The sequence below is a fragment of the Tubulanus polymorphus genome, chromosome 2, assembly GCF_964204645.1.
Source record: "Tubulanus polymorphus chromosome 2, tnTubPoly1.2, whole genome shotgun sequence".
NCBI lineage: Eukaryota > Metazoa > Nemertea > Palaeonemertea > Tubulaniformes > Tubulanidae > Tubulanus > Tubulanus polymorphus.
This window is the reverse complement of record NC_134026.1, coordinates 15,372,870-15,389,071: the sequence shown is the minus strand read 5'-3', so window position 1 is coordinate 15,389,071 and position 16,202 is coordinate 15,372,870. Positions and strand designations below refer to the sequence as shown.

Here is a 16,202-nt window from a genome sequence, read left to right as displayed (position 1 = left end):
TTGAAGGGTCCAGTTTCGTGTAATTTTCTTGAGATAACTTGTTTACACGAATGTAGTTAATAATCCCCCCTCGGTAAATATACCCATCCCCCCAGTAAAAATCTTGAAAAAAATTTTGAAAACTATAAAATTTGTATATAAATTAGTTCCCATTTCTTTTGACCTTTTCACTGCTTACACAAAACAATGAATGATAGAGAAACGGCCTTTATATTAGATGTGGCAAGTGGTACCAATGTGACTATTGTGGTGAGTTAATTGCAAATTGTAGGGAGGTGTCCGGTCAATGGGCTATATGCCTATGCATAAGTACGGGTTAAATTCACAAATTGAGTTGAAAAAAAATTTACAGAGGCAATTTTCAGAAGTTGAGGGGGAAGCTCAGAATTTTAGGGTATTTAAGGACCCGACCACAGTTCCATTAATATAATTATTAATTACCACCTTCATAATGATTGGACGGCTTTTAGTGAGACGGTTTTTAAAGTTTTGTACCACCCTCTTAGTTCGTTTTTCCCGCTTTAGTTATACCTAGGGGCAGTACTAGACGGTCGAATTTGCTACATGCATTTTACCGTGGCGGGCGAATTGTTTCAATCGTCAATTCCATCAACGCTTATGCGTTATTAAAATAAATAATTCTCTCGATTGATAAAGACTTTAAAGCCAATTAAACAGAAATGATTCTCAATATGATTTAGCAGTTAAAATATTTATCATATATAATAAAACTTCAAGAATTGCTACTCACCAGTCAAATGTTCCATATCATGAAAACGATATGCATCTGCGCACGCAGCCCGTACTGCTTCGGCCCATTTGTTGGTTCGGTCGTTTTCTGGCCGAATATCGCAGCGTGGGTTTTTCCAAGGCCAATTAGCTGGCCACCACGGAGCTCTGAAATCCTCTTTTCCCCAATGAGGATTAACATCTTTTCCGTGTCCTAATATGTTTTTGCTCGCAAAAACTAAATTACTGAGCAGTTCTCTTGCGCTGTCGGTGGCCAGTGCAGATAATTTTTTCCCGTACACTTCGCACACATCTGGCAACGATTTATCGCAAACTGAGGCTCCCGGTTCTTCATTCGGAAGCTGAGGAGACATGGCCGCCTCAAAGTTAAGTTTTTGATCCGCCACGACTTTCAGAAATGAATCGGTACCTGTCGTTGCCATTTCATGTACGTTCGTAATTCTGTTACGATACATTGTTACAGCCACGACATTGTCACCGGATATCTTATTATATCTCTCCACTGCTTTTTCAATAGCTGCCCAACATTTTTTTGACGACGCATACATGTTGTGATTTATTGTAGCTGGTCTAATTAAGTTATTATTTATCCGCAAGTGTACGCAGGTGAATGAAAGTGTAGTTGACTTGATGAACGCAAATGAATTTATGACTAGAGGACTGGGCTTTATAGGGTGGTCCCACACCAATTTTTTCCCACAGGCCTGCACTAATTGATTAATTAACAGTTTAAATTACTTGTTCATTTCTAGGCGCGTATTTGCTTATACTGTTGTTACTCAACAATCGATCGATGTTATTCCGTCTGTCGTCAAATCTTATTTTGTTTAAATAGTGTCTCACTTTCTAAATTGTCAATGAGACCCTTGAATCTGACATGTTTTGTTCCAATTCTAAGATAACATCCATTTCGGCTTAATTCTTAACTGCTTTAGTTCGTTTTAGATTCAATGGTTAAACTGACTACCAAGAAGTTCGCAGTCTTTATGAGAAAAGTTTTATTGTAATGAAAAGTGACGGAGGCAGACAGGTGTTTATTTGACTTAACCTGTTTTTAAAAAAAACTTTGAAATTAAATATTTGGAGGAGTATTGAAAAAGAGCATGAGGGAGTCAACTTTTTATTTTTATTTCGGTAGAAAATGCAGTAAATATGGCATCTCGAGGGATCGAAATCACCGCATGCCAGAGCAATGGACTTGGAACCCCGATCTACACAAAATCACCTGATTCATTGCCGACAAAGCGCATTTCAAGACATTTTCTTCCATCTCCAAGCACGACAAGAAATAAGATCATATGAACAATCATTTATTGATGTGGGCGGGAGTATTTTGTCTTTTATAAAAAAACCAACATAAATTATTACACTAGACGCGGGAGCGCTCGTTTTATTTCTACTAGAGTTTCGTCAATGATTTTTCCGACGCGCGTGTTGATGAAACAATGTATTTTTTTCATAATATATATAACATTTCTCCCGCGTGTTGAGCTTGGCGTGTTCAATGACCGCTATCTATTTATATATATAAATGTATTTTTATGTTTTGCTATAATGCCTGCATGGTGATTGTAAGACGCATGTAATTTTTGTAAACATCGTTTTCTTCATGAAATAAATATTGAATGTTAAAAAAATGAGAAACACGGTATCAAATTTGAATGGCCTAAAGGGGATTTTTAGCCACCTTCCAAAAACATGATTTAATGAACTGAATGTCTCTGTGGGCGATTTTGTGTAGCGTGTATCGTTCTACTGTTACTATCGGTAACCTACTAATATAGCAGTAAACACGTGCATGTCTTTAATCGATACTTGTGTTTGCTGCCGGGAGGTCGTTCAGATATGCGAGTTGAAAGGAATTTGAAAATAGTTCAAGTTGAACGAATATTCGAGCTGAGCAATTTCTTGTATAAGTGAATAATTTAAATGTAGGGGCCTATGGTTTAACGGAGACATCAATAGCTTAGATAAACTTTTCGGACTTCGTCGTTCTCGCCTAAGAGTGCGATTCGCTATATCATTAGTAGAGAGACATGAAATTTCACGATAAGTCACTCGGTCGCGATATGATATTTCAGTCAAAAATCCCCGGCCTGTATACAAGTTTTTCTGCCCATGCAGTATATATGTGGCTATAGCGGTGGAGTAGGCCTACTGAGTATCTGGGGAAATCCCGGTTCTCCGCAATATTTGACATAACACCTAGTCGAGCATAATTCCGAGCAGCATGCCGAGCAGCTCGTATTTGCGCGGATCTACAAACGATTGAAACCGAGCAGAGTTCCGAGCAGAGATTATCGAGCAGCTCATATTGCGCGGGGCTAATTTATCAAAACCGAGCAGAATGTCCGAGCAGTAAACCGAGCAGCGCAGTTGCTCGGCCGCGTAAGTTCCGAGTAATCTTTTGAAAATGGGCATGTTTTATACCTGGATTGTGATAACAAAATATGCCTATACTGGTACCAATATAAAAAGGAAATACTAAGTTATTCAACACCCCATGGTGACCATAACCCAATGCAGTGGCGTTGGAAGTGCAGCGACTGCAGCGGCGAAAGCTGCGGCAATAATCTACTGAATGACGTTTTTTTTCTTTGAATACGTTTTTGAAGAAATTAAGTAAATATGCTGCGGCAATACATAGAACCTGTCCAAAATCGGCATTTAGCTGCAGCAAATCAACAAGAGCCCCATAGGGCTTGACGCGGCAGTTTCAATCATAAATGACCTGTCCATCAATCAATTTATATTTTTTTAAATATCCATGTAAGTATCCATGCAATCAAAACAAGGGTTTAAAAATATGAAATTTCAGTGCAATTTCATACAATTTCTAGGTACTGAGGCATCTAATTAGTTGCTGGTGGAAAAAATGCCCTGAAAAATATTGCCGTTGTATTTTCAAAATGGCATAGGAATATACATTGCGACAAGAGCACGTGCATGTTGTGTTCCCGTCTGAATCTGCCACCGAGGTCTTTATTTGATCATTTCCATGACTTAGTTTGCAGAAACTTCATTCGGAAACTGGAATTACCTTAAAGAGTGATGGAAACACATCATGTTCAGGGGGTCCGTGCATTAATATTTAAGAAAGTAACCTTAATAGATGAACCAAGTAAACTTTATGAAAATCTGTCGAATGAAAAGGTCTCAGCATTATACACACGTAATAATTACATGCAACTGCATGACTCATCATGAATATACCCTTATGAAAATAAATTTCAATTCAAGTGCACATCCGTGGGTAAAGTTCACTCAAAGTGTACTCATTGAGTCTACTTTTGTGAAATTAGTGCACTTTATCATAGGGAAAGTGCACTTCACAAAATAGAGTACTCAATAAGTGTACTCATTGAGTCTGCTTTTGTAAAGTTAGTGCACTTTATCATTGGGAAAGTGCACTTCACGGAATAGTGTACTTGGTAAGTATACTTCAAGTGTACCACCCAATCCCTTAAGAAAAATAAAATGTATTTTCATGTATAAAAATTAGTTTTTTGTGTATAATTATTTTCCATATGGAAATATATTTTTCAGCAAAGATATGTATTTCTTTATCAAAATGTATTTTTCGAAATGTTTCATGAACAGAAAATATATCATTTTCATTCGGGCAAAATTAATGAGATAAAAGTTATTTCACGCATTAGCTGAACACTGTTGACTTAAAAAAATACAAATGTTCAAAAACGACTTTGGAAAAAAATGTTCCATTCAACAGTTAATTTTGAATTCAATGCACTTTTTCTCAATCAAATGGTTGAGTTACTATTGTGCAGTCTTATGAAATCTTACCTCTCTGACATTAAGAGGAGGATGCTTGTCCATGACCACCTTAGCTTCTTCATCATCCGCTATCAATATTATGCTTTCAATCCCCCTCTACAATAGAACAAGATAGTAAGATTCAAATTGACTTCACTAGCAATACCAAGCTTTTACCACTCTGATAATATGGAACTAACACTGAACAAATGCAGAAGAACTAGAGATTGGCGTAACGCCACATATGTCACTCTAGTATGTAAATTTTAAGATTTCCACCTTCGATCCATCCCGCATCTTAGAGATCAAGACGATTTATGGAATAAGTCCACGAAGCCCAGTTAGATTGAGCTCACTGAGCGGCCATCCGTATGTTTTAACGATGTCTGGTAATGATATGACTGGTGGTACCGCTTGCCCCGTCCCATTTACCTGTGCCATCATTACTTGCGTCATAATGGCAAAGTACTCATTAATTATCATTATGTCTAATGTGTTCATGCTAATTTCAGCTTAACACTGTTGAAAGATCAAAGTAAGACAATTTGCTGCTTCTATCATCCTTTGATCGGGAAAACAATGAAAATTAGTTATAATTTAGTTTGCATGATTTCAGCTCACCTTTAGGTGTACATGAATATTTAAGTAAAAAAGATCAAAGAAAATAAAACTATTTTAATTTTATCAGGAAAACAATGAAAATTAGTTATAGCTTAGTTTGCATTTGAACTGATTTCAGGTGTACATGAATATGTTAAAATTAAACTATTGATTGATTGATTGATTTATGTTTATCGAGCTTATTATAAACCATAGTTTCTAATTTCTTTACATAATTTACATGATAAAAAGAAAAAATATAAAATGCATTTGACTGATAATAGCAAGAACAATTTTAAGATATATGTCTAATCTAAAGCAAATGGAAATGTCACCCAGACCGCTATATCCCCGATTAAAGCTCCAATACAAATACATCTTTTCATAAAACACTTGGAAAAAACATTAAATGAGCAATGTTCAACTGTAAATCCAGTAAATACCGAGGCAAATGTGATTAATTGATTATGTAATTGATTCCCAATGATAATATATATATTAATCTATATTTAATTAGTATTTGTGAGTTCTTATCACTCACATCCATACGTGCTTGAATGTTTTTCTAATGACTACTAACCCAAAAGTAATCATCTAATTTAATCAATTCAATGACAATAATTTTGGATTAGAGTTCTTATCACTAGCTCAAACCTATATATATATATATATATATATATATATATATATATATATATATATATATATATATATATATAGATGGAAAGAGATATGGCAAGATGTGAGAAAACTGTCTATATAAAACCTTTGTTGTGGGATATTCTAATAAAGTGGGATATACAAAAATATCCCACTTTTTTCCAAGCGGCTCAGTCCTCCCCAGGGGATGTATGTCTCATATATGATATCGGCGCATTTTAAGGTTTTATACTAGATTGGATATATATATATATACTATGGTGCTGCCAAAATGTAGTAGTGGCATGTCTATGAACTACCGAAACGGCCTTGAGCCATTTCGGTTAAAGAAGCATAAAATTGAATTGAATTGATTTGACGGTGAATGGCGAACGTGATATAGAGTTTGTGACGGGAAATCAGATTAATCGTGTGTGCACAGTCGGATCATTGCGTGGATTAGTTAGTTACCTAATCGTTGGTGGTAAGCTTTTTATAATCGGATTGGCTTATACCAACGTTAGGGATGACAAGAGCCAAAACATGGTTGAAAAAAGTAACACTTCAAAAATATATTTTCTATTGACTTCAGTCCACAATTAATGGCTTCATTCACAAACTAAAACAGGTACCTTTCGAAATAATCCAATTTTATGTATGTTTCGAGCGATTGATGGACATTATTTTGAGAAATTAATTAATTTCTCCTCAAATTCCGCCATTTCTCTGTTACACAGGTGGCATGATAGACAAGGTGACCTAAAAGGATTTATATAAAACTTCCAAGACGAAACGACAATTTTTATTTTTGATGGTTTTCCAACATATATTTCAAATCTTCATATTTTCCATAAAAAAAATAATGAAATAATAAATTCTGGTTGAAGAAAAATATGAATTAGTGTTGATTTCTTAATTTTTTTCAATTTCGTCGTTTCGTTTTGTTAGTTTGTGTAGTTGTCCTAGTCTCAGACCACAGGTGCCAGCACCCTCCACAAGTTTTCAAAATGGCCACCGTCGAATCGACGGAAATTTACTCTCACTTTACGGCCGATTTGCACATGGATTAAGATCGTCAGGTGAGGTATTATAGGTATCAGACAAACTACGAATCTGTTGTGCGTTGATTACAACAAAAATTAGACGGATATCTTAAGAAACAATGAAATGCCAGGCAAATTACTCGTCAGTCAAATTGGCCGACGAAAATTGCCTGCAAAAATGACCTTCCCATTCCTGACTGTGGTTTGTGAAAATATCCGATCGTGAAACAAAACCACAGACAGGTTACTGACTATGCGTGGATGAGCCAAATAACTGCAAAACCGTGAAATATAGACTATTCTGCGACCAGAAAGCCCTGGATCATCAAAATCGGTGAAGGATTTTTTGTCGCACTCATCGTTTCAATATTTTTAAAAAATCGACGAATTGAACAGTGTGAGTGTACTACGACGAAGCATACGCGGTACGTACAGTAAGTCGAAGTTCTGAAAATTGAGTGTTCACATAGGCCACTTATGAAATAGCATAGCCATAGTACATGTTTTTCTCACAAATACAGCATTCAAAGGGTGTATCTTCGGGTTTGTATCTTCCGCACCTCTCGCGATTTATTGCTGCATTTTACTGAATAACAAATCTCTGTTCTAGCTTCAGAATGCAGTGATGCAGTGATTTATATTATGATATCTTCAATAGAAATTAGATTTTTGGCCCAATTTTTATACGAAGTGGCTATTTGTACGGACGCGTACGAATAATTCCGGAGGCTATTCGTACGTACTCGTACAGATTACTCTGGAATTATTCGTATGGAAGGGATAGGGTTAGGGTAAGGTGAGACTCTTGAGTTTTCTAAGTCGCGCACCTCTGTACGCAGGTGTGGCCTTAATCAGCGACAGTTATTAGCGTGCAGATCCTAGTTCCGTACGAATAACCTCCAGAGTAATCCGCACGGGTCCGTGCGAATGATTTTTATATCTGAATCGTGATGATCTTTCGAAGGATTGGGAAATCTAAGTGAAGATTTGTATAAAGTGTTTGCTGAAACGATGTAAGGGTAATCAGTGCATAAAAACTTTTCGAATTTTGTCAACTGTCACTGGGGTTAATAACCGTTATTAATGCTAGCCAAATTTGTTTGTTGAAATCAACAAGAAATTTATATTTTTCTCAAATTAATTGGTTCATGGCACATTGTTTAAATCTTTACTTTAAATGCCCATCCAATATGGCTTCCGGTTCAAAAATCGTGACGATCACGAGACAAAGTCCAGGCTAAAAAGCCTCTTTCTAGTGTCCTGAAGATATGAAATAAAAAACGTACTGAATAGGCTAGCTGATATCTGGACCTATGGTTTTTGTTCAGAGCGATAAGTGGATCAATACACATCATGCAAGTGCAATGAGCATGATGCACTCACCACTACAAAGTAGGAACCTGTTCTAAGAATAATCATTTACTCGAGTATACTGATTAACAAAAATAGAGTCAGATTTTTTGAAAACCTTTAGGGCCTAGGCCTATCTTAATCTAAATGCAAAACTTCTAAAGTCAATCATATAAGCCTAAATTAGGCGATTCCGTTGATTAAGAATGATATTATACGATACATAGCGAGCATGTGAAGTTCCATTTAGGCTTAGAGGTCTGGGCAAACAACCTAATTTAAATCCAAGACATCAATACCAATAAGGGGCTACGTATTAAGTACGTACTCACGTAGGAGGAGGGTTGTTTTAAAAGTCCGGTCAAAACGTACAGGGGAGGGGTGAGCTCAACGTGTTCCTACTTTTCTAAGGGGGAGAGTTTATAGTTTGTACATTAGGCACGAAACACAATGTGATTTTTGCAAATATCCTCTGCTGTAAATCCATGTACCCCGGTACGTTGTGGATAGATAAATTGTTTAAACTGCTGTTTTGATTCCACATTAGATGAGGTTTAAGGATTCGAACGGTTCAGTTTTACAAAGGGGGTCATTCATAAAAGTATGTACGCAAGGGGGTTATAAAAATGTACAGACAGTGTTCATGGGGGAGGGGTTGAAATACACAGAAGTCAACCGTTTGTATTCTATGAATGGCCCCTAATTCATTTAAACATAAATTAGGCAAGTAGTTACTACAAAATCCTGAAATATTACTAGTAAGTACACAAGATAGTGTCTTAGTGTGCTTAGGTTGTCTTTATTAGAGCTACAAAAGGTCTAGACTTCACCTAATCTGGGATAGTTTGGGCTGTTATTTTTACGAAATTGAACGATTTCCAAAATTGAGTAGGCCTGGAAAAATCAAAGACAGAATTAGAAATATGGATGTTTTCCGGGTTTAACTTTAAATCTATATCCCACAACTTGCAATGTTCTTTTTATTCAAAATGAAAATGTATGGTATTAGGCCTAAGCACATTTAAGTAGGCCATTCTTTACCTGCAAAACTCATATGAAAAATGGCAAATTTTTCAAGTCCGTGTATTTTGAGATAATAAGTGAAGTAAAATCTCCCGATTAAGGGCCTCAGCTTATTGGGCGAAGTTTAAAGAAATCCATGTATTTTAGGCTAAAAATTGCCCTCGGCATATTGACCCAGTCGGCTTAATTGCCGGAAAATACTGGTAGTTGTGTTAAGAAATCATTGTTTGTCATGAACTTTATATTGGACTCAAGTTTAGGCTTGATAGTTGTTGATAATATGCGCATTTGATTAAAAAAGTATTGATTTCCACTTTTCATAAATGATATAGTCTTGATTTTAACCAGGGCCTGACAACTACGAACCCTGTCATTCCACTACTTGGATGTAGGCTATATTCATGTGAAGCTCAATTTTGCTAAATTCTTGCCATGTAGAGTATATCCCCCGATCGCAGTGTTGATGTACACTAGGCTTGTACAATCTCGGTTGTCTGAATTAGCTATGTTACTGGGTTATGATTATGTATATCCCACAAATTGTGTCCAGACACAGTTATCTAAGCTCTATTGCTGGATTTATGCCATGTATGTATATCCCACAACTTACTCAGTGTGGGATAGCTATGTTACTGGGATAAGATAATGTATATCCCACAAATTGTGTCAACATAGTCTAAGCTCTATTGCTGGATTTATGCCATGTATGTATATCCCACAACTTACTCAGTGTGGGATAGCTATGTTTCTAGGCTAAGATAATGTATATCCCACAAATTGTGTCCAGACACAGTTATCTAAGCTCTATTGCTGGATTTATGCCACGTTTATGTATATCCCACAACTTAATGCGTACAAACTCAGTGTGGGATAGCTATGTTTCTAGTGTGGGATAGCTATGTTTCTAGGATAAGATAATGTATATCCCACAAATTGTGTCCACACACAGTTATCTAAGCTCTATTGCTGGATTTATGCCACGTTTATGTATATCCCACAACTTAATGCGTACAAACTCAGTGTGGGATAGCTATGTTACTGGGTTTAAATAATGTATAACACGTAACTTGTGGTGTGCAGTCACGATAGTCAGAAGTCTGTCTCGGTTGTCAAAAAGATGGCAGCTATTTTGCTTATGCGTTTATCTGTGGGTAAAACTAGTCAGTAGTCTGAAATTGGTTTGTTGTTTTACCATAATTAATCATTACAGGTGTCTTAAGTTGATGTTAAGTTTTGTAAGGTTAAACCTGTAGGTATGTCAAGCTACTTGGGGTGCCATATTTGCTTTTTATCCAATTTATTTTTCCCTGTTTTAAAATAGGCTATACGTGCGGTACAGCCTAGAAGTAATATAACTCATAACGCGTCCGGCGTTCGTTGGAGATCGTTGCGTTTTCGTTTTTTGTTTATGATAAAACGAAATAGAAACGCGAATCAAACTAGTTACTACCGCGGTTCAAATTCAACGCGTCTGGCGCGCGCACATCATATTATTATACATATTAATAGCAGCTCCCTTCTTTTCTAGTGCATCTTCTTGTATTCGGGTGACTACATGGTAAAATACATGCAGTAACATTATGAACGCCTAATACGGGCGTTCAAGGTTTCGTTGTACCCATAAGCGTGCAGCAAAACGCGTAGTTCTGAAATGGATATTCGTCCCTAACGTGTGTCGAACGCGTTCGGAACTAAAAAACTGCGGTTTGAGCGATATAAAACTAAACGCAAACGAAAATGGAGTTAAGTTTCTTCTGGGCTGTACCGTACATATTTATCTCATTTAACTGATGAATTTATTCCCTTCTATACTAACACACTAATGGTGATGTACCGCTTAATTTTTCTGTTCAAAAATTATTTTACATCTAGGCCTAGGTCTAGTAACATCTAGTTATTTTTGTATGTTGTCTTAGTTACTAATAAGTGTGTGGCTTTTTTATTTGACCAGCGCATGGCTTAAAGATGGAAGCATTGAACAGAGAGGTTAAAAAGCAGTTTTTGCAGAAGAGGCCTGCTACTATTGATGCAGGTAAGATTTGCCAGCTATTTATTAAAATAAGCATCGTTTTAGTAGATCATTATGATCAACAATCAGGTTTTTGCTCTTTGAAGTAAATAATTTGGATTTTTGTTCCTTCTTTTAGTGAATATTTCGAGGTACTTGGTTTATTTCTAGTTGCGAATGTTACCCTGTTTTTAGAAAATTATCCTTTGAGTTCAACAGCTGAGCTCTCGGCAAATTAAACCCACCCAACATGGCACATAGAAATGGAATTAGATGAAAGATTTTTTCATACCTAAAACAACAGTTCACTTTGGCGCGTATTTTGACGATCATCGTTGCCATCCATATGTGATCTTTCTCGTGTGAATCATTGTTAATTGGCATAGGGTATTGTTTATTAATGAAAAGTCATGGTACAGGTATGGCTAAAATATTTCTGTAGTTTGAAATTTCTTAGGAGTCACAATTTGCAAATATGGTTTATATGAGTGAATTCACATGCGGACGGCAAGGAATGTAGTTTGTTATTCAGTTTATTCAGCGTGAATATATTCAATCCATTCCATTGATCAATTCCATGTATGAATTGATTAATTAAAGAAACAAATGTAGACAAATGTATGGCTGGAGCGCTGTGCTAGCACCCACGTGCTTGCGTGTTCGAACCCCCTTAACCAAAACTAGATGACAAGCCAGTCAAAGCATGCTTTTTATTCTCAGTCTGCATGCTATTTTATGCTATTCAATCTATATAACACATAAGAAATGTCGAGTGGTTGCAATGGTGAGAAGAAAAACATTTACATTACAATTTGCGAATGTAGGTCAATGGTATACTGACCCGCCTACACATCATAAATCTGTTCACTTAACTCACATGTGCTCTAACAACTTGAATGCTGTGAATGCTGCCCATATATCAATACTAACAATGTAGAATGAAGGAACTTTTTGGGGAGTGCCCGAAAATAGCCCACACCACCTTTTCCACTTTTATTTGGTTTCTACTACTCTGTAGAACATGCTCATAAAGTAAAGGGGCACTCCCAAAATCGTAATTAGTACTAAATGCATCAGAGCTAAGTGGTTCCTTATGCCCCACAACGTGTTGGGTATATTTTACACTCAGGCGTATCGCCTGATTTGGGGGCATAAGTCGCGACGTTTTAGTTTTAGAACAAAAAATGTCATCAGATCGATGCCAACTGGAAAAGAGATAAAGATTATTTAATTTATTTTATGTATAATACATTTGTACAGGAAAAGGAGAAGGGTGCCACCATCCAAAGTTTGTCAAGAATACATTGATAACTCCTGTGATCCAATTGGTTTTGAAGTAAAATTTATTAATGATGAAATAGGTAGGCGATATTTGCAGTTTTTCCTTTCACATCTTCTATGTTTTCTTCATTTTCAGTAGCAATTTTGTCTTAACTAGGCCTATATCTTATATTTCCTACAATTGATGATAATATGGAATTTTATACGCTTTGACTAAGTATCTTGGATAGCTGGTATCCATAATCATATCAAAGTGTATTAAGTCATCATTATATTGTCTTTTTGCAGCCGTAAAAGCTGAAAAATCTTAATCATACTGATCTTACTTATACTGATATTATCTGTATCTATAGGCTTCGGTGTGTTCAGTCTTAAAGACCTCAGAAAAGGAGATTTTGTTCTCGAGTATCGTGGCGAGTATATAAATGGTGAAGAAGCTACAAAGCGGGAGAAGCGCTATCGTTCAAAACGCTGTTATATGTACTTTTATCAAGTGGGAAAGAAACTTGAATGGTAAGTGATCATTAGGCCTACAAGCTTCACTTTTAACAATAAAAAATGGATTATTGATTTGTTATTGGTAGACTTCACATACTAGGTGAATAAATGATAACAATTCTTGACAAATAGTAATCAAAATGAAATGTTTTCAGTATTGATGCTATGCATACTACATCAGCCATGGCAAGGATGATCAACGATGCGCCCCATAAATTGAGTAACTGTGTCATGAAGAAAGTCAGCAGATTTGGTGTGTCTCATTTGTGTCTCTTTGCCACAAAAGATATTGATATCGGTGATGAATTGCGATTTGATTATGGTGATGGTCAACATTTATGGTGGCGAGGTAAGATTCAGTACTAAGCTAAGTAATGTCATTACTTGTAACCCTTTTACCACAGGACTCGAGGGTTATTGTTGTTGCCAGTGTACGTCCAGGTGGGCGGGCGGTCAGATATTGTTCCCTCTCTACAGTCTTCGGTTTTTGAAGATTTTCTTATGACTATCTCTCTAATTAATTATCGCTAAAAAGCAAAACTAGCTCTGTAGCAACGTAGATCTATGTAGCTTATCCAAGAAGTTATCAATTTGTCTTTCTAATCCTAAACTATACCTCCGCTAACTGGGACGTATTTACTTAATTCTGAGAAAAATCTGTGGTCTCTTTGAGTTGGCTAAATCAATTCCTGGGGTCAGTTGCTCAAACATTGGTTAGAGTCTAACCAGTGGTTAGTTTACATAGGGTAAATTGATTGGTTATTGTGTATTTATCCACCATTTATCTTTAACCAACATTTGCACAACTGGCCCCTGTACATTTTGGGAAACATTGACTGATTAATTGTAAATATTTTCAGAATCTCCTAAATCGGATAAAATGAAGCCGAGGCTGGGTTCTGCAGAACATGATGGAGTTGATTATATGGATGAAGAAATTCCTGGTGTTGCTGTAGGCCTACATAATGAATCCACCAACGGTAACCATGAGTTTGATGCCAACAGTAAAGAAATTACAGATGACGACGGTGACATTAGTAATGCTAATAAAAATGTTGAAGATAAAGTGACAGCTAACATGGCTCAAGGTAAATCCTCTTAAGTTAACCAAAGATCTTTTATCGCGCATTTTGGGTCCTTTACACCCAAGTTGCATCAAAACAGTCGATATGGGTTGTGCTTTCCAGCAATTTTTTTACTTTGTTCTTAAAATTACTGAAGAACATATATCTGGAATTGTATTAATATTCGATTATCCGCCAAATTCCATAATAGGCATTAACCAGGTTTTCCTAACCTTGTTTTCTCTTACATCCCTAGGAGACTAATTAGCCATTCTGCCCATTCGACATTTTGTAGCACATCATCTCATTGTATTAACCAGTAAATAATTGACGTAGTGACAATCAAATGTTCATTGTTAGTATGGTATTTATCCGCCAGTTATCTTCAACGAATGTTTGACCAACTGGCCCCTGTACTTTTAAGGAAACATTGACTGATTAATTGTAAATATTTTCAGAATACCCTTACTCGGATGAAATAAAGGCTAGGCTTGGTTCTGCAGAACGTGATAACGATGATAATATGGATGAAGAAATTCCTGGTGTTGCTGTAGATAATGAATCTGCTAACGGTGACGATGAGTTTGATGCCAACAGTAAAGAAATTACAGATGACGAAGGTGACATTAGTAATGCTAATAGAAATGTTGAAGATGAAGTGGCAGCTAAGCTGGCTCAAGGTAAATCATCTTAAATTAACCAAAGATCTTTTATCGCGCATTTTGGGGCCCTTTACATCCAGCTACCATTTGCTAGTTGTCCCTTACCTAGGAAACTAATTAGGCATTTTGGTAGTGGTAGTGGTAGTGGTATCCGTTTTGGTACTCTGGTCTACGCAGACCTTGACCTTGTCTGAATGGTCTTATGGTTGGTTGAGTGACTTGCAGCCATAAGGTCAAGAGTTCAAAAATTTAAATTATTCTTCCGCACATTAATTCTCAAGATCCTAATCTAACATTTAGTTTACAGAAAGAAGACATTTTTTAGTTAATCACCATTCAATTACCTATTACATTAGTTCACATTCCTTCTGCTAGGTGCATAGCAAAATGTCTGTAGCTCGATTATAGTTGAAGTTATCATTACCAAATTTTTTGCCAAGAAGTGCACAGTGACTTTCGATGTGCATATCATGTCCATTATGTAAAGACTATCATTTGCCTTGTATAACCATACAATTAGCCAATCTTATGTAACACTGTAGTTGAAAGTCATTAGAATTATTGTAAATACTTTCAGAATCGTCTAACTTGGAAACGATGAAACTTGTTGGATTTCTGCGTAAGAAACTCGAGGTGATGCATAGATGTGACACTGCTGCACTTAATGAAGATGATGATGCCGACGACGACAATATGGATGAAGAAATTCCTGGTGTTGCTGTACATAATGAATCCGCCAACAGTGACGATGAGTTTGATGCCAACAGTAAAGAAATTGCAGATGGCAATGGCTACATTAACGATGCTGATGAATATGTTAAAGATCAAGTTAAAGCTAACATGGCTTTAGGTAATGTTATGCATTTTGGGTCCTTTACATTCAAGTTGCTACAAACTAGTGTAGATTTGTCTTTCCTGCCATTTTCATCATTGTTCTTGAAAATGCTTATGTACAAGACATCTGCAACCGTATTGATGTTTGACTATATCCCGTAAGTTCATGTGTTGATTTTGAAATGTTAATCTTTCTTGAAAGGAAATTAATTAAAATGGTGGTGATGAAGAAGGAGTAAAAAGTTGGAAATTATTTGTTCACTTGATTGATCATAAATTCCTGATAAAATGTACCTGTCAAGCCATTGACATGGTATGTTTTTGTTTTTCCAAATGAATGTTCTTTATCACACAAGGATCTCTTGCATCACTTGCATTTTATCTGTTATTACAGTTTTCTGCCTGTCAGCAAAAAAACCTGTTTCAGCATGTGTAAAATGAATTCACTGAAATGTGTGCTTTACACAAGAAGTGATTAAAATTTTCATATAGACCTAAGTTAGAATATGTAAAAATCGAAGCCAAGTTTCGGGGCACGAATGTTTTAATCGCCTTGCATTATTAGCTTTACCATTCAATTAGCCAATCTTCTATTACGTGGTAGTTGAAAGTGAAGAGGATAATTGTTAATACTTTCGTTTATCTCAGATACTATGAGACTTAGTGATGGTACTGA

General features: G+C 36.2%; 1 protein-coding gene across 4 annotated transcripts in view; it reads right to left on the bottom strand.

Annotated features, from left to right (window-relative positions):
• The window catches only part of LOC141900770 (structural maintenance of chromosomes protein 6-like), a 255,440-nt gene that overhangs the window by 85,224 nt on the left and 154,014 nt on the right, over positions 1-16,202 (bottom strand). For all 4 annotated transcript variants that reach the window (XM_074787796.1, XM_074787797.1, XM_074787798.1 and 1 more), the window contains exon 17: positions 4,555-4,641. In XM_074787796.1, the coding sequence (XP_074643897.1) occupies positions 4,555-4,641 (87 nt within the window). The remainder of the gene's footprint in view (positions 1-4,554; positions 4,642-16,202) is intronic.